The 20,217-nt window shown below is 47.7% G+C and overlaps 1 protein-coding gene across 3 annotated transcripts in view; it reads left to right on the top strand.

Moving 5' to 3' along the window:
* Positions 1-7,049: 7,049 nt before the first annotated feature.
* Positions 7,050-20,217, top strand: part of ABTB2 (ankyrin repeat and BTB domain containing 2) — a 182,234-nt gene continuing 169,066 nt past the window's right edge. For 2 of the 3 annotated variants that reach the window (XM_059069723.2, XM_067038026.1), the window contains exon 1: positions 7,051-8,377. In XM_059069723.2, the coding sequence (XP_058925706.1) occupies positions 7,495-8,377 (883 nt within the window). In that variant the 5' untranslated portion in view covers positions 7,051-7,494. Of the gene's footprint in view, positions 8,378-20,217 lie in introns of all 3 variants that reach the window. The other variant, XM_067038025.1, reaches the window with a different exon arrangement.

The following is a 20,217-nucleotide window of genomic DNA, read 5'->3' on the forward strand; positions in this document are numbered from 1 at the left end:
TAGCTTTAATTGTCTTCAAATGAATTCAGCATTAAAAAGTCTAAGGATGGGCTTCCCTGGTGGTGCAGTGGTTGAGAATCCGCCTGCCGATGCAGGGGACACGGGTTCGTGCCCCGGTCTGGGAAGATCCCACATGCCGAGGAGCGGCTAGGCCCGTGAGCCATGGCCGCTGAGCCTGTGCGTCCGGAGCCTGTGCTCCGCAACGGGAGAGGCCACAACAGTGAGAGGCCTGCGTACCGCAAAAAAAAAAAAAAAAGTCTAAGGAGACCACAGTTTGAACTCTGAAAATTACTTACACCAGTCTCACCTGCAAATCAGCCATCCCTATGCTTAGGGGTGTCTATAATCATTCCTAATATTTAAAATCCTTTTTTAAGGGCAGACAGAGACAACTTCAAACTTTGGAAGGAATTCATCAATAGAAATAGCTGTTGGGTCCCAGATGGATCCACTAGGGAGATTTAAAACTTAAAAAAATAAATAAAAATCCAGCTCATGATTTTTTTTTTTTTTTAATTTATTTCGCCTGTGCCAGGTCTTAGTTGCAGCATGTGGGATCTTTAGTTGTGCATGCATGCGGGATCTAGTTCCCTGACCAGGATCAAACCCGGGCCCCCTGCATTGGGAGCGTGGAGGGTTACCCACTGGACGACCAGAGCGCCAACTGCTGGGAACATGTGAACTTCTGAGCGTGAAGAAGCCTCACCCATTTGAATCACCTGAGAGCCCCTGGTTAAAATGGAAGGTTTATAGGCTCTAGGCCTGTTGTATTAGAATCCCTGCAGGTGGGGCTCAAAGATTTATATTTTATACAAGTCTTCATGGACTTTGAAGTTTAAGAGACAAATGCCTTAGTTCCCAAACTTGCCTGAAAAGAATCATCTGGGAATGCTTGTTTAAAATACTTTTACCTGGATCACACTCCAGGCTTATGGAATCAGGACATCCATGAAAGGTCTTGATAAGAATCATCTGGGGTGGGGGGTTAATGAGCGCAATAGGTGAAGGAGATTAAGAGGTACAAACATCCAATTAAAAATAAATGAGTTGGGACTTCCCTGGTGGTGCAGTGGTTAAGAATCCGCCTGCCAATGCAGGCGACATGAGTTTGAGCCCTGGTCTGGGACTATCTCACATGCTATGGAGCAACTGGGCCCTTGAGCCACAACTGCTGAGCCTGCACTCTAGAGCCCGCGAGCCACGGCTCCTGAGACCACGTGCCTAGAGCCCGTGCTCCGCAACAAGAAAAGCCACCAGAATGAGAAGCCCGCACACTGCAGTGAAGAGTGGTCCCTGCTCGCCCCAACTAGAGAAAGTCCACATGCAGTGGCGAAGACCCAATGCAGCCAAACATAAATTAAAAAGATACATTTTTTAAAATAAATAAAAATAAATGAGTCACAGGGACGAAATGTACAGCATGGAGAATATAGTCAATATTGTAATATCTTTGTATGGTGACAGATGGCAACTAGACTTATCGTGGTAATCATTTTGTAATGTATAGAAATATTGAATCACTAGGTTGTGCACTTAGGACTAATGTTGTATTGTTGTAGGTCAATTACACTTCAATTCAAATACATACAGACATACATACATAACGGGGGGTAGGAATCATCTGGGAATACTTGTTAAAAATACTTTTACCTGAATCACACTCCAGGCTTACTGAAAGGGGACTGGGACTTTAAATTTGTCATAAGAATGCCAGATGAATCTTAAAAGTTGAATGTTTAGTAAATATTGCAGAGTTAAATGTCATATTTAACTCTAGGTATTTTCCATGCCAAGATAGAAGAGCACAATTACAGTTAATTGATAACTGGTGTATAGGACAACCAGCTGTGAGGATTTGGCAATAGTCCCTGGGTTTTCTGTCTTGTAGTTTTAATTCAGCTCTGCAGCTGTAAGTTCCAGCCCATATCCCTTAAAATTCCAATCCCAAGCTCTTGAAGGCTTCATCTCTAATAACAGCTATCAAATCTATGACACCAACTGCCTAACAGGCAGAACTCCCTCTTGGAGAGACTCCTTCCTCCCCATCTTGTTCGCTTTGGGAAACTTTTTACTCCTGCCTGTACCCCTATGCACTCCACCTCCTTTCCTCCTGTGGACCAATGCCCTAGGTTTATATTTACCTTTGGAATCATATTTGTGTCCAACAGAATCACCAAAATCCAGCTCTGTGCAGGGGTCAGATGGTGAACCTTGTCCTGTTCTGGGATTTATCTGGATTCCTTCCAAGGGTCCTGCCCTACCACCACTGCCTGAGGAGACACATAAACAATGGAGCTGTCTTTTCTGCTTCAGGTTAAATAAAAAATCCCAATCACTTTACAACAGTTCTGCCGGGGATGGGGACAGTTCTCTGCCCGCTTAAGTCTGAGATATACTAGGTCAAAAAAATATAAACAGAGTCTTAAATAAAATATTGCATCATGAATATAGTAGAGGGAGAAACACAGTGCAAAATTTCCCAAACGTAACTATTGAATCCTTTTTCACAGACCATCTCATAAGACTATTCAGCAGAACACTCTCTGGAAAAGTGTAGTTTTTCCCCTTAGTCATCTTGGAGGCTTTTTGTGTCAAATGAACTGTTATGTCTCTTTATTTTTTATTTATTTAATTTTATTTTTTACAAGTAGAACTTTTTATTTGGAAAGCTTTGGCACTATCATGTACAGGAATGCAAAAATCTTTTAATTGAAGTAGCATTGATTTACAGTGTTGTGTTAGTTTCAGGTGAACAGCAAAGTAATTCAGATACACACACACATATATATATAGGTATATAGATAGATAGATAGATGTACTCTTTTTCAGATTCCTTTCCTTTATAGTTTATTACAAAATACTGAGTATAGTTCCCTGTGCTATACAGTAGGTCTTTGTTGGTTACCTATTTTATATATAGTAGTGTGTATATGCTAATTCCAAAAGCCTAATTTATCCCTCCCCCACTCTCCCCTTTGGTAATCATAAGTTTGTTTTCTATGTCTGTGGGTCTCTTTCTGTTTTGTCTGTATGTCTCTTTAGTTTCGAGGTCCAGAAAACAATACCTGTGTCAGGAATGGGCTACCTTAGTTTACATGGAACAGAAGGATTACCTCACAGTTTCCACACCATTGGTGCTTTTTCAATAGCTGAGTGTTCTGCTTGAAATTCAGCTACAAAGCTGTTCTGCTAACCATGGCACACTCGTCTACCTACCAGCACCTTTGTCAGCTCTCCTGGCATTCCACACAGTATTTCCTTCCTTGCAATTGTACCATTCCTCCTCTAGATGCATCAATCCGTGTGGTGAGTCAATGACCTGGCAATGGCCCTTGGTCAGTGGTTTTTGAAAAGCTCCACAAAGCATGTTTTGCAGAAGAGTTAGTCTCATATGCCCATTTCTACACATTGGCCATGCTTTTATTTATGGCAGGGACCTTGTCTAATGCACCTCTACTGTACTTAGCCCAGTTCTAGACCCAGTAGGTGTTTAATAAATGTTGCTGAAAGGATGTACCAAACATGATCCATAAACTAAATTAAAACTTGGTCACTCTCCAAAGTCAAGGTCATAACCTACCTTTCTCATAGGAGAGTTCTGTCTGTACTTAAATAGTTGGGATTTTTAACCCCTTCTCTTTCAAGATAAATTCTACAGTATTTTGTTCTCTGAGCTTCACATTGTTTTTGATTTTGTAAGAAACTGTATAACAAATATGAGACCTTGCCCAAGATAAAGTTTCTACATTTTATTTCAAGCTCCTGCCTTACATAACTTTTGCATAGGCAATCCCAGATCTGGTTTTTAATTTCTCACTCCACTGGGAATTCTCCCAATATTTGCTATGGTTTCATCATGTTCTTATTAACTTGTCCAGCCACATGACAGTTGTTTTTCTTCAAAGATTATGTTTGGGCCAGGCCTGAGTTGAGAAAGTGGGTCTGCTTTCTCTTCTTCTAATATAATTTGCATTCCTAAGGTTAAACACATTACTACCAGATTGCCTTAATTAACCACACACGTATATGTAAGAAGCCATGTCAGGACTTCCCTGGTTGCACAGTGGTTGGGAATCCGCCTGCCAATTCAGGGGACACGGGTTCCAGCCCTGGTCCAGGAAGATCCCACATGCCGCGGAGCAATGAAGCCTGTGTGCCACAACTACTGAGCCTGTGCTCTACAGCCCGCAAGCCACAGCTACTGAGACCCCATGCCACAACTACTGAAGCCCACATGCCTAGAGCCTGTGCTCTGCAACAAGAGAAGCCACCACAGTGAGAAGCCTGCGCATCACAACGAAGAGTAGCCCCCACTTGCCGCAACTAGAGAAAGCTCACACGCAGCAAAAAAACCCAACACGGCCAAAAATAAATAAATTTATTTAAAAAAAAACAGAAGAAGCCATGTCCATTCTTTCCTTGATCCAAAGTTTTGTACTTCATCCGGCTTGCCAACTTCCCAAAAGATTAACTGAAATCATTCAGTTCACGTTTAAAAGGGTTCAGTGTATTTTGTCCTCTATCACTATCTCTCTTTCTTTCTCCCCCATCACACAAAACACAAACACAAGCACACTCTGGGTTTATTTTGTACCTCCAGTCCTCAAGCAGACTATAGAACTCTTTGGGGAATATATCAAAGGCAAGAGATCTACAGTCTTGTCTTTCATAACTTTCTAGCCCCTTTACCAGATGTTTCCATAAAGATTTTTCTTTCTTTATTTTAATGGTAAAAATTAAAAGACACATTTCAGTATGTCTCTAAAAGATAAGAACATTTAATAAACATAACTACACTACCACTACCACATCAAAAAACTAACAATGATTTCATAATAGCAAATATTCCAATCGTTTTATAAGGTCAAATATTTATTGACTTAAAAAAAACCCCTACAAATTCCAAAAAAATTCCACACATTGTGATTGGCTGATATGTGTTCTAAGTCTTTTTCAGTGTATAGGTTTCCTCTCCATCTCTCTCCTTGTAATTTACTAATGGAACTCAGTTGTTTGTCCAGTAGCGTTTCCAGCCGCTGAATTTTGCTGAACCAATCCTGTGGTGCAATTTAACATTCACAGCATTCTGAAATTTGGCTGTAGGCATGTTTGATTATTTTTACACTTCAAGTCATCAAGTAACTTCAATATATGAAGATAAATCCCATCTGCTCTTTTCCCCCAAGAAATATTCCAGATAGTTTCCTAGATAACCTTTCCATTCAGTAAGTCCCCTGTCCTAAATTTCCAGTTGTCATTTTCGTTACTTTTTAAGGATTCACACAACAAAATGAAAAGAAAAAAAAAAAAACCCAAACAAAAAAACTTTGCCGAATTTTTCTCCTGTAAACATCCATTAGAGGGCGACATTTGCCTTAGTATTATATTTCCCTTAATAAATATTAAATTGTATCCGATTTTCGCATTTTTGACAAGTTGAACCTCCTTACCTACTTCGACTTCTCATCACTTGTTCTATAAGATGTAGTCACACCTTGTGTCCTCTCTTGATTTGGTCCCTGCGGACTTGTGTCGTTCGTATGAGTACTTCCATCCTTGACGCCGTTCCCAGCCCTAACCATGAGGGGGCGGTATTGCATAAATAAAGATGCGCAGGAAGGCAAAATCAAGCCAAACTGCCAAAGAAAAAGGAGTTTCACAGCGAAAGGGCCATTAATTTAAGAAGGAAAGAGACAAACCAGACATTTCTAGTTCGTATCCAACTCACGGCCCAAGGTCAGCACTGTGTGAGATACAGCACAAAGGAGCTATTCAAGAGCGCGGGAGGAGGCTGACTTGGGGCAAACGCGTTCACAATCTCCTCCTTGATTTTGCGGTTCCACTGGAGGAGGCATATGCACATTCGTGCACGTGTGTGTGAATAGTTACAGGACAGCAGCGGGACGGAGTGGGACCGAGCATGGATCTGCTGGAACCAAACGAACTTTGACCGCCTCTGAACACGCGCCTGAGACAGGTTTACAAGGGTGCTGCTTGGAGGTCAGCTCTCATTTTACCCGGGAAGGAAAGCGAGTCCTGAGGGGAGAGATAACTCACCCAAGGGCACATAGTTAGGAAGAGGTGCATTCAGCCAGGTGTTCCGAGCGCAGGCCAGTGCTAGGGACGTTTCTCACCTTCGCACACCCATTACACACGTGTGTAACAACTCCCCACCCCCCGTACACATACACACAATCGGACACTGGCTCCTCGGACAGGAAGGATCCAACACAGCAAGAGGTATTGTACAGTTGTAACAGCGAAGACACGGACACTTGAGAATCTGATCAGTTAGAGCCCTCTCCCCGAGTAATACACAGACTACTGCATGTGTAATATTGCAAGTGGCGGGGGGTGGAAGGGGGGGGCGGAATCGCAGGCCTCCTGGAGCCCGTCCATTTATCAGATGCCAGATTAGGGAGAGATTGTTCTGACTGGAGCTTAGAGAGCACCGTAAAGAAAACCAGACGGATCTGCGAAGAGAAGCAAACAGGGGCGTCCCTCCTCCCTCCCCAACTTCACTGGAGTTTCGTCTGGAAGAAGGGAGGGCCTTGGCAGAAAGTCTTAGTAGAGAGGTGGAGCGACTGGTTTGGGTCCCCTCCCCCAGCCCCACCTCCCTTGCTCCCTACCCACACTCAACTCGCTGGCGTCGGTGTTCAGGAGCAGAGGGCTTGAAAGGGAGCTGCGAACGCCCAAAGCTGAACGACGGGAAGGGGCAGCGCACAGTGGCTTTTCCTTCACATTTTTCTTTAATTCGTCTGCTCCCGAGCCTAACGTTTCGATCCCTCCTTTCCCAGTTTCTGCTCCCCACCTCCAAGCTCACTCACTCTCCTTCTCTTCCCCCTCCTCCACAGTCCTCCCATCAGCTCTACCAGACCCTCGGCTTCCAGCCCCGCCTCCGCCGGCGAGGGGTTTTACCCGCGGTGGAGTGAAATCTGCATAGTGACCGCCTCTGTGGGAGATCATTGGTGCAGCCCCTGCCCGTCGCGGCGTATGATTGGTGGGCTGCCCCGCGTTATTTGCATGCCGGTGGCGGCAGAGTACCTAGCCCGTGCGGGCGGCCTGCGCCGCGCAGAAGTTTCCCTGAGCGCTTCCTCGCCGGTCGTTCTCGTACTCTCACAGCTCTCGGAGCCGCCTCCTTCTGCTGCCGCCGCCCTGTTCTCTCGGGATTCCTTCTCCGCGGAAGATAGACGCTTTGCTTGAGGGAAGTTGAAGTGGGCCAGGGGGAGTGCTGAGGAGGAGCGGCGGGGGGCCGTTTCAGTGACGGCTTCGAGTCCAGACGCCGGGAGCGTGGGGCTCCGGCCGCCGCGAATCTCGCCCACCTTCCCGCGGCCGCCGGGCGGGCGGGCGGGCGATGCGGCCGCCGAGCCTCGCGGCGCCGAGAGGAAAGAGGGCGCCCCGGAGAGACTAGAGCCTGTTTCTGCCCACTTGGGGAAGGACGCATGGAGTTGTGAGCACCCCTCGCTCGGCGAGGCCGCCCCCGGCAGGCTCCCCATGGCCGGGACGTACAGCTCCACCTTGAAGACGCTGGAGGACTTGACCTTGGACTCCGGGTATGGGGCCGGGGACTCGTGCCGCTCGCTCAGTCTCTCGTCCTCCAAGTCCAACTCGCAGGCAATCAACTCTTCGGCTCAGCAGCACCGCGGGGCGGCCTGGTGGTGCTACTCCGGCTCCATAAACAGCCGCCACAACAGCTGGGACACGGTGAACACGGTGCTGCCCGAGGACCCCGAAGTGGCCGACCTCTTCTCGCGCTGCCCGCGCCTCCCCGAGCTGGAGGAGTTCCCCTGGACCGAGGGAGACGTGGCCCGGGTGCTTCGCAAAGGTGCTGGCGGCCGGCGGCAGCCCCTGTTCTCCGCCGAGGCGGTTAGGCGCCTGGCGGGGCTGCTCCGCCGGGCGCTCATCCGTGTGGCCCGCGAGGCGCAGCGCCTGAGCGTGCTGCACGCCAAGTGCACCCGCTTCGAGGTGCAGAGCGCCGTGCGCCTGGTGCACAGCTGGGCACTGGCCGAGAGCTGCTCGCTGGCCGCCGTCAAGGCGCTGTCCCTGTACAGCATGAGCGCGGGCGACGGGCTGCGCCGGGGCAAGTCAGCGCGCTGCGGCCTCACCTTCTCGGTTGGCCGCTTCTTCCGCTGGATGGTGGACACCCGCATCTCCGTGCGCATCCACGAGTACGCGGCCATCTCGCTCACCGCCTGCATGGAGAATCTGGTGGAGGAGATCCGGGCCAGGGTGCTGGCCAGCCAGAGCCCCGACGGCGGAGGGGCCGGAGGCGGCGAGGTGTCCGCTGAGGCCCTGGAGATGGTCATCAACAATGACGCCGAGCTCTGGGGCGTCCTGCAGCCCTATGAGCATCTCATCTGCGGCAAGAACGCCAATGGTAAGCACACGGGCCCGCGACCCATGGACGGGGTGGGGGAGAAGTCGGACATGGGTTACCCAGGGGGTGAATTTCCTGGGACGAAGGAAATTCAAGACCTGAGAGAAAGCTTTCGGTCTACGGGTGAAGGAGTTCATTAAAGGGTCTTTCCCGAGATTGTTCTTTCAGCGACTGACTTTTGGAGGGCAAAGTCGTGGTTGATCTTCTACTTTATGTTCTGCGTCGTGTTGTCGCTATTGGGGGCTGTTCACTGATTGAACCTCTTGACCAAGCTATCCCTGAACCTCTCTTGGCGCGAAGCTTACTGCCCCGTCGCTCTCTGCCTTGCTTGACGGATCTATAGTTGGCGTCTCTCCCCAGAGCTGGGCAGATCGACTGTGGTTCTGTCCCGGTTCTCTCCAGTGGCAGTAGCTAGAGGGCCCAAACTCTTAAGACCTGAGCCTTGGGTAAGTGGGATGGGAGGAAGGGAGCAGGAAGCCCAGGACCTTGGTGCCGCCACCTTGGGCTTTGCTGGATTGAAGCATGCCTTTCAGGCCCTCTCCTGGAAGGGGGAGTGGTACTGGTGGGTTCTTAACTCTGTGCCCAGAGTGATGGAACCTGGTGACTCCTGAATCCCATTCCCAGAAAGGGAACCCATCCTAGCTCCCAGGGCCTGACTTTCAAAGCTGTCACCAACCAAGTGAGCAATTGATTAAAACCTTGCGTTGTATTATATTAAATGCACAACCTTATGGACTTTCCTGAAAGAAATCAAGACCCAGTCAGTAAACCACACTATTGAGAAGAGGAGTGGGGGGATGGGCAATGGCATGGTGTCAAGTCCGGGAAAGAAACCATTAGGTAGTTGCATTTCTCTGAAGGATGACAGAGCTTTAGTGCAGAAGGTGGTAGGGAAGCACTTGACCTTTTCCTTTGAAAGGTTACGGTGTGACATACATTCAACAGTAAACTGCCTACCAGACTCCAACTTCAGGAGTCAGCAAACCATCAGTTATTTGGAATGGTATTTTGGCTAGACATCCTTGCAATCTGATTGGAAGGCCATTTTGGGGGCAGCATTCAGTGGCAAGTAAGTTGTCAGTGGAAGAGGCCATGTGGGTATTGGAATGCCATAAAGGGAGTCATATTTAAATGTGGTTTAACATAATCATAATAGCTAAAATTTTAAATTAGCACTTAACAATTTGTCAGGCACTGATCTTAGCACTTTATATGTTAACTTAAGTAATTTGTATGTACCTATAGTATTATCCGCATTACACAGATGGGGAAACCGAGGTACCCGTCAGTTAAATAATTAACTCAAGATTACACAGATATTAAGTGACAAGGTGGAATTTGAACCCAGGCAGGCTCCAGAATTCAAGCTTTTAGCCACTAGAGGAGAAGCAGCAGCTTTGTTTTCACTGGTCCAATTTTCAAGCAGAGTACTGGACATCCTAAGGCCTCATTTTGAAGACAGTCTGCATCTACCAGTGTGGCTGACTTTGACTTTCATGGGTTTTATTTTTAATTCTAGCACTGACAAAAGGAGAGGCCTGGAATGGAAGGAAGAGGTTCGCCTTTTAATTTTCCTCCTCTTAGGTCAGAGTTGAGGTCAGTCCAGAATCTCAGCTGATAAAAGTCACAGCTGATAATTGTGTTTACCCTCCAGGTTTGTGGCATCAGCATGGGGAACACAGCCCCAGGAGAGGAAGTGGAGGACAGGGGATTTCCATGTGGCTGTCATAGCCCAGGGGGAAGCGTTCTGAATTGTTGGCTGAGGGGAGGCCCACACTGAACTCAGAGAAGGGAAAACTCCTGAGGGAAAAAAACAGAAGCCTATAACCCTACAAACCAGACTAGAATGAAGGAGGATAATGGGTAACAGAGAAACAAAGCAAAACAAAAACATGCCTTTCATGCAGAACTGGTGCCCCTCAGGTGGAGGAACTTCTCAGCTTTTCTAACTGTAAACTGAGGCTATTAAGCGCAGCTGCCTCTCCAGGGTCCTCTGAAAATGCAGAGTCGTGAGAAACTGCTAGAACACAGGTGTCTTCCACTAAAGGGCTATCCCAAAGGGCCCTAGATTTCTTATCTAGGGTCATCACTCCTTGGGATTTTCTTCAACTGGATGGGGTTTTGACCCTATAATTTTACCTCTTCCCTCCCATCCTCCACCCCAAACAATTCTTCTTAAGCCATGCAAGACAGCAGGACTCTGTGTGACAGACAGCACATCTCCGGGATGTTCTAAGCAAACGTGTCCCTCCATACATTCCTTGGTCTCCAGGGAGCTCTCCTGCAAGACAGGTGACCATTCGCTTCCCCTGAGTCACATGGATGCTCATTTTTTATACATGAAGACCTGAGGGTGGCCCCAGTAAACAATAACCAGGCTGATTTATTGTCTCTTTAGACAAAGTGAAATGAATGTTTAGTAGAGGCACAATGAATTACTTATGCCTCAAAGCTGACTTCAGAAGGAAGCATAAACTGCTTAGGAAAGAAATGGAGAGATCCTAAACCTTTGTTGTACTAAAATAAGCCGAGGCCAGCAAGGTTACATCTATACAGCTGAAGTCTAAGTGGGAAGTGGCTGCGCACGGGAGGGAGTGTGCTGGTTCGAAGTCTTGTCCTGCTGGTCTTCCTTATATAGTATATATTTATTGTTGTTGCGCCTGCTAATTATACAGCATGGGCACATGCATTGAGTCAGCTATATAGGGCTCTTAAACTTTTAATATATTCCAACCAGGAATTTAAGACCCCTAATCCATCTAATCCCATCCATTACTCAGAGTGCTGGGCAAATATGGTTTTGCTCAGCCCAAGATGGATGATAAAATTTCTACGGTGTTTATAAAACATGATCTCAGCTTCGTAGAGTAGCAGGAGTTATATATTGCTTTCTCATTTGGTATCTATGTCCCTGTTCCCAGGGCAGTGTCATTAAGTGATGACATCTTCCTTGTGGGAGGTAGAGAAACCACTTTAATAGGGCAATATTTATAAACATGGATCTGGTAGAAAATAGAAACTTCTCTCATCTACTTTCTCTCTCTCTCTCTCTCTCTCTCTCTCTCTCTCTCTCTCTCTCTCTCTCTCTCTCATCGTTCGTTGTACATCAGTTTGTTGCTGAGCATCACTTCAGGGTTTCTTCTTGGCCATTTTTCTTACTAAGCTTTCATGAATGTCCATGGCATTAGAGAAAATCCCCTTCCATTTGGAGACTCTAGGTTAAATGATAGGATTTTGGTGAGAATATTCCTGCTCCAAAGCAGTAACCAGGATGTACATGAAGGTAGCCCTATCATAATGGTAAGGAGCAAAAACTTTGGAATCACAGTGAGGATTTGAAGCGCACCTCTGCTGTTTATATGAGTGACCTGGGGCATATTTCTTAACCATTCTAAGCCTCAATTTTGTTATCTGTAAAATGGGGGTTAATAAGAGCACCTAATTCTTAAGGTTGATGAGGATCAGGTGATATCATAGATTTAAAGATTGTAGCACATAGTAAGTAAATGCTTAATAAATAGTTGTAGTTCATTCAACAAATATTTATTGAGCACCGACCCTGCCTGCACTACAGTTAAAAGTGCTGTGGATTAAGTTGGAGGAGGGGGAGGTTCCTCCTCTCATGAAGTTTACAAACTAATGGAGGAGACAAGGAGAAAATGAACAAATAGGGATTTACTTTTAGCCGTGAGTGTTACTAACAACAACAGAAAACATAGTAATAGGATAGTGTGACTGGGGCTAATTTAAGTGACAGCCAAGGGGGGGGCCTCTCTGAAATTTCATTAGTAATAGGTAATATATCAATACTGCTGATGTCTAAGGATCACTCAACAACAAAAAAAAGTGACTGAGGACCTTTCTGAATTATTCAGTTATTTATCAGTTGAGGCAGAGTCCCAACAATCTCATTTGCAGCTGAGAAATGAAAGGGCTGCATCTACAGCAGGGCTGAAAACTCTTCTATTTGTAGGATTCATTTAACAGGGAGATTATAGGATGGATTTCCATTGAGATGATCAACTCCAGGAGCAAGGGTTAATTGAGGCGCTAGTTGCTGTTTAATCAGTTTCCACACCTGGGTAGTCTGGGCTGAGGTGGCAGCTTCCCTCCTCTTTGACTGTTTTATTGAAGCCCAGAGAGCTGGGAAAACTGAAACAAAGCAAGCTTTGGAAATGCAAACTTTTTTTTTTTTCCTTGAATGCCTGAGAAATGCAAGCCAGCCTTAAGTAGTTAGAAGAACTAGGCAGGGATGTGTTGTTTCCTCCAGGAGGTTTTACCTGCCTCCGTGCTGTGCTGTGCCAGACTGAAGGGCCACCTCTCTGTGAATTTCCACAGCACTCTGCAGATTCTTGAACTGTTTCCTGTTTGTGTCTCTCCCATCACACTGTGGACTCCAGGCATCACTGTCTCCCCTGTGCCTCGCATGGGGTCTGGCACACAGTAGAGGCTCCATGAATGGCAGTCAGGCAAATGATTGATCCCACAATACAAAATGTTCAATTCCAGAAACTTCATTTGAAATCCTTCAACCCCCTCAGAAGAACCTTCCCCTGTTACTACCATGGCAGAGAATTTCAAGTTCTTGATGAATAGAGGCAGTGTTTTGGAGTGTACCCAAACCACAGGGACGTCATTCAAACTTTTGATCCCCTAATTTTGAGCAGGATTCCCAAGGTCACCTGTGATCAGTAAAGGTAAATGGGAGGGATTTCAGGTTGGGCGGGGCTCCCTTCAGCGTGCAGTGCCCGTAGTGGGCGTTTCACAGCAGAAGTCTGATGGGCAACAGATAGATCCGCAGGAAGACCGAGTTGAAAGACAGAGGCACTCAGTTCCCCTAAGAATAGCAATACCAATCCCGCCTTGCCTGCAGAGCTGCCCTAGAGGGCAATTTGTTGATGACTTGCTCAGAAGAGGGTGCATCTGTGTTGCACCCCGTCTACCTCCAATCTGAGGATGGCACTAAGGCAATCAACTACCGAGACATGACTGGGTCGCAAGGATAACACCCAAGGTTCTAAAATAAGCCAGATTGTAAAGCAATTATACTCCAGTAAAGATAAAATAATAAAATAAGCCAGAGACACTGGGCTGCGAATCCTCAGGTTGGTCCTTATCCCATTTCCCCATCACTACCTGTCCTTCCCCAAGTAGGGCAGTGGGTGAACGCTTTGGCCTCTGTTTCCACACTTCTACAGCTGTAATAATAGGCCTAACCTTTGAACAGGTCCTTAAACCTTTTTATCTAGGATCTCGCCCGGTGCCCATAAAAATCCATCTGTGGGATGCTCTTTCACGGAAGGTTCTCTGGGAGCCCAGGATTCACAGCTTGGTAATGGCCAGGCCAGGACCAAGCCCCATATCGCTCAAGCCCTAGGCCTGCGCTGTTTCTGTGAAGAATCATGGAAACAAAGGTAAAGAGGACCAGGGCAGTATTTTTCCCCTGCCAGTGGAGTCAAGGGTCAGACTCACAGCAGCACCTGCTATAGATCTTGCTTGTTAATGCCTGCTGCGTCCGGGCTCTTTACATCCTTAGGCCAGAGAATCTTCACAACCAACCTGAAGGCCAGGCATCAAGGCCCAGGTGTGGATCTTCCTCCGAAGGATGCTGTGATAGGCTGTTTAAATGCTGCTTGCTGACGGTCCCAGAGTATGTCCTGCAGGTGCCATCGATTTTAAGGAGCCTTTATTGCTCCTCCTGAGGGGCAGGGAACTCTGCCGCCCAGGGAGGGCCTTACAAGTGTCAGCTGCTGGGTGATCAATAAGCTCAGTTGAATGGCAAAGCTGCCACCTCCACCGTGATTGTCTTCTAACGGCGGGGAGAGCCAGTCCAGAGAAGGAGGATACACAGGAGGAAAGAACCCAAAGGGAGCCCGTGTTTAGGCCACTGGCCTCAGGGCACTCAACTCACTTGCTCTGGAGTTGGCGGAAAAGCCTTTATGAAGGGGCCTTTGATTTCCTCAGAGTCCACTACGGTTTTGGCTCAAATCTCAATGCCAGGAGCACAGGGAGAGAAGGAATCTGCGTAGCGAGCACTGAGATGCTCTGGCTTTGAAGTCTGAGTTGGGCCCCAAGTTGCCTTGCTTCTTACAAAGGCCTGGAGCAAGTTGCTTCAAGTCTCCGACTCTGCAGTGAGGGGCCGGCTCTTATACACGGATGGTTGTGCCTGCGGGCATACTCATTGCTCCCAGGATGTCAGAACTGCCTCTGGGTTGAGCGCTGAGAACATAGCACAGGGTAGGGCTGCCCAGGTGTCATTCCTGGCGCCCTCCCTTTTGAGTTGTGTGATCCTGGGCAAGGTCAGTGCTGTGCCTTAGTTTCTTCCTCTATAACAGGATTTCTCAGCCTGTCTCTGAGGCACTTTGGACTGGATAACTTTTGTTGCAGGGCTGTCCTATATCCTGTAGGATGTTTAGAAGCATCCCAGCCTCCACCCACTAGATGCCAGTAACACCCTCCCTCCCCCACCTCCAGCTGCCAGTGGTGACAATCAAAAATGTCTCCAGGGGCTTCCCTGGTGGCACAGTAGTTAAGAATCCGTCTGCCAATGCAGGAGACATGGGTTCGAAGCCCTGGTCTGGGAAGATCCCACATGCCGCGGAGCAACTAAGCCCGTGAGCCACAATTACTGAAGCCCGTCCACCCTAGAGCCTGTGCTCCTCAGCAAGAGAAGGCACCACAATGAGAAGCCTGTGCACCACAACGAAGAGTAGCCCCCGCTCGCCGCAACTAGAGAAAGCCTGCATGCAGCAACGAAGACCCAACGCAGCCAAAAATAAACAAAATAAATAAATAAATTTTTAAAAATGTCTCCAGACATTGACTGATGTCCCTTGAGGGGCAAAATCACCCCTGGTTGAGAAACACTGCTCTGTAATAGAACTGAAAAGAGTACCCAACTCATAGGATGTTTGTGGGATTTACTAAAAGTCTCTGTAAGGGACTTTGCGCTGTGCCTGGCACATAAAATATTAATTCTAATCATTGCTATATTTTTGCAAACTTGTGTTGGTTTGCATCCAGTCATGTTCACTTTTGCCGACGTGGGCATTTCTAGTGCAGAGAAGGATCGTGACCCAAATCCCAGAGTGATGAGTGTTAGTCACAAGGCTTTCCTTGGTGACTAATAGGTAGGAGGAAGTTACGGGATCTGGAAAAAGCACCTTTGCATCTTGCTCGGTTATGGCTCTATTGCCCTCAAGATGAAGCGGGCTAGCATTGGGCATTGACATCTGACCCTCCCTCCAAGCTCAAGGCTGACCCTGCCAGGATGACAGTTATGGTGCAAACTCAACGCTCCAGGCCCTGCAAAGTCCTTGTGCTATGGGGCCCTGCCCATCGCCGCTGCCAAGTCCTGAGCCACAGGACAGCAGGTGTTCTGTGTTTTGCTGGCCTGTCATGTAAACATACTTTGTGATCTTCTTGCTTGTTTTAAAAAAGGCCTAAATGGTTTTGCAGCTTTGGCAGTAGGCTTGGAGCAGCTTGCCGAATTGGGAGGAGAAGCTTCAGAAACACAGCCCGAGTAAGCCTGAGGAATGCCACGCCGGCCTCGTTAATCGACTACTTGCGGAGCGCCAGCTCCATCCAAGGCCGTGGAGGAGGACGGGAATTGATCTTGCCTGTCAAGGAGTTTAGAATCTAGTAGCGAAAGCAAAGCATGTCCATGGATTCTTGCAAGGAAGTTTGGGGTCCCTGCATTCAAATGAGAGGGATGATGCCGAAGCCTCATCTTTCCCACTCTGCCCATTTAGGGGTGCTTTTCATGAGCTATTTCATTGAATCCTCCCAAGGCCCTCTGTAAGGTAGATATACTCTCCACCCCTTAGATGGGGGACCATGACGTTCTGGTGACTGGAGAGCTCAAAGGGGAGAGGTGAGCCCTGGCTGGGTGTGAGGGAGGGAGCTGGGGCTGCTTTGTGGAGGGTGTGGCATGTGAGCCAGGGGCACTTGGGCAGGTGGAGCTGGGACAGGGGAGGGAAGGTGGTGCAGAGAGCACACAGGCTTGCAGACAGAGGGAGTGGTGTGAGCAAAGACATGGAAGCCAGAGTGTGTGTGTTGGAAAATGGCAAGTGACCCTGTTTGGCTGGAGAGGTTCAGATGCATGAGGAGGAGGAGCAGGGCAGATAACACAGGAAAGAGGAAAACTTTCCCACATCTTTTATCCAGATGTTAAGAAGCCTGCCAGAGTGCAGGGAGAGTTTTCCAAAACTCATTTTAATAATTCAGAAACGGAGTGTGTCTGCTCCCTAGCGCATCTTAACCACAGCCCCAGACCTCCCATTTACCTCTCTTGTTGATTGAAAGGTTGACCTCAAAAATGCCCCTGGCCTCTGTCCTAGCAGTACAAGAAATGAAAGAAGACTTTACCCGAGCAAACCTGGGCTGAGAGGGCCTGAAGAGCAAGACCGCCATCACCCTTGCTTCTCCCATGCAGTTTGGCTTCTGACTCAGTGTTTCTTGCAGGGCTCCGAACACAGCATTTCAGGCCAAAGCAATCCCCGTATGGAACGAAGGTCGGGGTTGGCACACCCGTTAAATGAGGCTGTTGGACTGACTCTTGCCAAGGCAGGATTCTCAAACACAGAGGCAGAGAGGGACAGAAGACAGGCATAAGAGGGTCCCAGAACTTTGGTTATGAATCTGGCTTGATATCTTCAATTTCCAGTTTAGAGTTTATCATTTTGGAAAATAACAGCTCAGTTCTCAAAGAGGTTTAGTCACCTTCTAATTCTTGCTAAAGTTGTCTCCAGGGCATTGATAATAAAGATTTCAATCATCATGTTAAATGTTTGATATTGTGGAACCACCTTCTAGCTCAGTGCCATCTGGAATGGACTCCCTAGGGTCCAGCTGAATTCCGCTGACAGTAATAAAATGTGATAGGTCATCAATGGCTTAGCCGATAACTCAGGTATTGGACCTTTTCCTGACCCCAGTGTTATAAAGGAATTTGTCGCTTGGAAAAGAGAAATCTCATGAACATTTTACAAAAGTACATATATAATTATTTATGGTTAATGGTTTGGGACCCATCATTCGCTTTCTAAAAGTGAGCTGGGTGGGGGTTTCGGAGGGGGGTGGCCAGGCCCATGCTGGAAAAATCACACAGGAAAGCTGAACTTGGAAGTACCAGAGATAAAACGTTAAGGGTGGGGAGAGATTAAAGTGGACCACAAAGAGGGTGAAACAGGTCTTTCAGTGCATGAAAATCATCCCTAAAATTGAGGCCAAGTTTTTTGTTGAAAATTCTAAAACTTTTCTGTTTTTAGTCTGTACCTTTTAAGATATGAAAGGCAATATTTGCTGTGAGGAGAGCTGTTCATAAACACAAGCCAAGGTTCACGGACCAAGCAAGTATATGTGCACAAGTGTCTGGGACAGTCCAGTTCAGACACTGAAGGATGTAGATCCAGAAGATTCTGGGTTGGAGCTTGGCCTCTCCATGACCTGGAGTGAATCACTCCATCTTCTTGGCTCTTTGTTACTTTATCTGTGGTGTGAAGAGGTTGGAAGATTCTCCAACAGCCCTTCTGTCTCCAATAATGTTTCCAGACCCCACATGGACACTGTGAAATCACTTTCCTAAGGTCGAGCCCTGTAATTATTATCCTCGGGAAAGAAGCAGCCCAGGATGGAGCTGGCCGCGCTTTTGGAAGATGGTCCAGGTAGTGGGACTAAATGCCATCCTTTTTATTATTGGGATTAACTATGATAATTCTACTTAGAGTTTTTTCTTCCCCCACTTGCCTCAGAAAGATGAGTTCTGTCTACTCTTGGCCAACCCACCCTTCCAGCACTCAGCAGCCGTGTCCAGGTCCTGGCAGGCCTGCTTGGTGGTGAGATTGGCCCCGATGTGACTTCATGCAGCCGGTGTTTGCAGCCCGCCTATCTGACCTCGGATATTTATAGTAGGGAGCAGCTAGAAAAAAAAAAAAAAAAAAAATTAAATATGCTACACCCTTCTTTATACTATGTGGGACAGACAGACATTGTGAGGAATTTAGAAGGCAGGGCAGTATAATCCAGCAAGATATTTTTAAATGCTCTTTGTTGCAGTTGGCAGGGCCGATTCTTCAAAGGCAGGGAAAGTGAGAGTAAGTGAAAAATGACAGGCTGCCAGGAATTCCAAGGCTGAGACGGGGAGCTGAGCACCCCAAGGGGTACGGGTTCTGAACCCCGATTTACTTCAGGCACAGAGTCTGAGCAGGGCTTGGGGCGGTCCCCACCGGAGCTGGGTGAGTGGGGCAGCTTGTTCCTCTTCCCCACCAGCCCATCCACTCTACAAATCCCCAAGTTGAAGATTATAAAATGTTCAGGAGAAGGCAGAACACGTGGCCAAAAAAGAGTGGCTTCTGTGAAAACCAGAGGCCTGGTGCTGCTTCTTTAACTCATCTCAGCAGCTGGGTAAATCACGTTGTATGTGGGGACACCATTTGGAAGCCAGTTGCTTGCAGCTGTTCTTCTGGATGTAATCTTCCCAGGAGGAGCAGGGCAGGCCAGGACTATGCTGAGACCCAATTCAGTAGCAGGAGAGAGGGCCTCTGGGGTAGAGCTGCGTCTGCAAAGACATTACTGGGACCCCCACCTGTCTAGCGGATGCTTGTAAAGTATCCTGGGTTTTCTACCATGTTGGTCTTGGAGGAAGCCAGACGGTGGTTACAGTGGGAGGGTCTGGGATTAGGATCCAGGGAGAGGCTAAACGTTTTGGCTACCTCTACTTTTTTATTCAGCATCTGTTTATTGAGGACTTACTGTGCATGGTGATAGAACAGATGAATATGAGAGACACAAAGTGGGGGAGGGTGTAGGCCCATTGGGTCATGAGGAAGGGTAAGACCTGAGTCACAGTGAGGCCAGCCAGCCTGGAGGAGACAGCTCTAGACAGAGGGAGCAAGTGCACAGTGGGTCCAAGGAGGCTGGCGGGGCAAGTGAGGGGGGAACAGGGCGCGTAGTAGGAGATGCAATTGGAGAGGCACGGGAGGGGTGGGTAGTCAAGTAGGGCCTTGTAGGCCACTGTGTGGCACCTTGGCTTTCAATTCTGAGTCTGCTGGGAGCCATTGGAGTGGCCTAGGCCCGGGAATGATGTGATCGGATTTGAAGTTTAACAGGATCACCCTCCGTGCCCTGTTGGAAATGAACAGTAGCGTCAAGCATGGAAGGAAGCAGCACGACTGCTCAGGATGCTTTTTTGCAGAAATCCAGGTGAGAGAGGATGGTGGCTTGGGTGTCAGTTGAGGAGGTTATGGATGTATTTTGAAGTTCAAGCCAACAGGACTTGCCAACAGCTTAGGTGTGAGGGATGAGAGAGGAATCCATGTGACACTGAGGTTTATGGTCTGAGCAACTGAAAGGAGGGGGTGGCCATTGATCGAAAGGGGAATAGCTGTGTATGGAAGAAGGAGGGCTGAGCCAGTGATCTGAGTGTGGTTTTGGTTGCTTGTCTCAAACTTTATTAGAGAGAGATTGAGCAGGAAGGTGGCCTCCAAGGTCTCCTTAACTGGGAGGAAAGGCCTCCCTCTTTAATCACATGATGGATTGAAACATTGCCCTCCTTTGCCTTTCCCAATGGTAGGTGCCATGCAGCAGGTCTGGATAGGGCCTCAGGCAGTGGAGATTTAATTTTCAGTCTTATAATTCTTTGGTTGATGGCCTTAAGAGCCCCCCTAAGTTTTCCCTGCTAGCTTCTTCAGAGACAACCAGCAGCCTTTAATGAAGATCATCAAATCCACAGTTTCCCATCATTAGTGTGGGGTCTGTTTCATTAGTTCCAGTTGTTCTGTGGATTGCTGTGACTTCGTACATGTGTCCTTCAGGTCTGGGAAAGCAAGTCTCCATTTCCA

The sequence above is a fragment of the Kogia breviceps genome, chromosome 7 (assembly GCF_026419965.1).
Source record: "Kogia breviceps isolate mKogBre1 chromosome 7, mKogBre1 haplotype 1, whole genome shotgun sequence".
NCBI classification, from domain to species: domain Eukaryota; kingdom Metazoa; phylum Chordata; class Mammalia; order Artiodactyla; family Physeteridae; genus Kogia; species Kogia breviceps.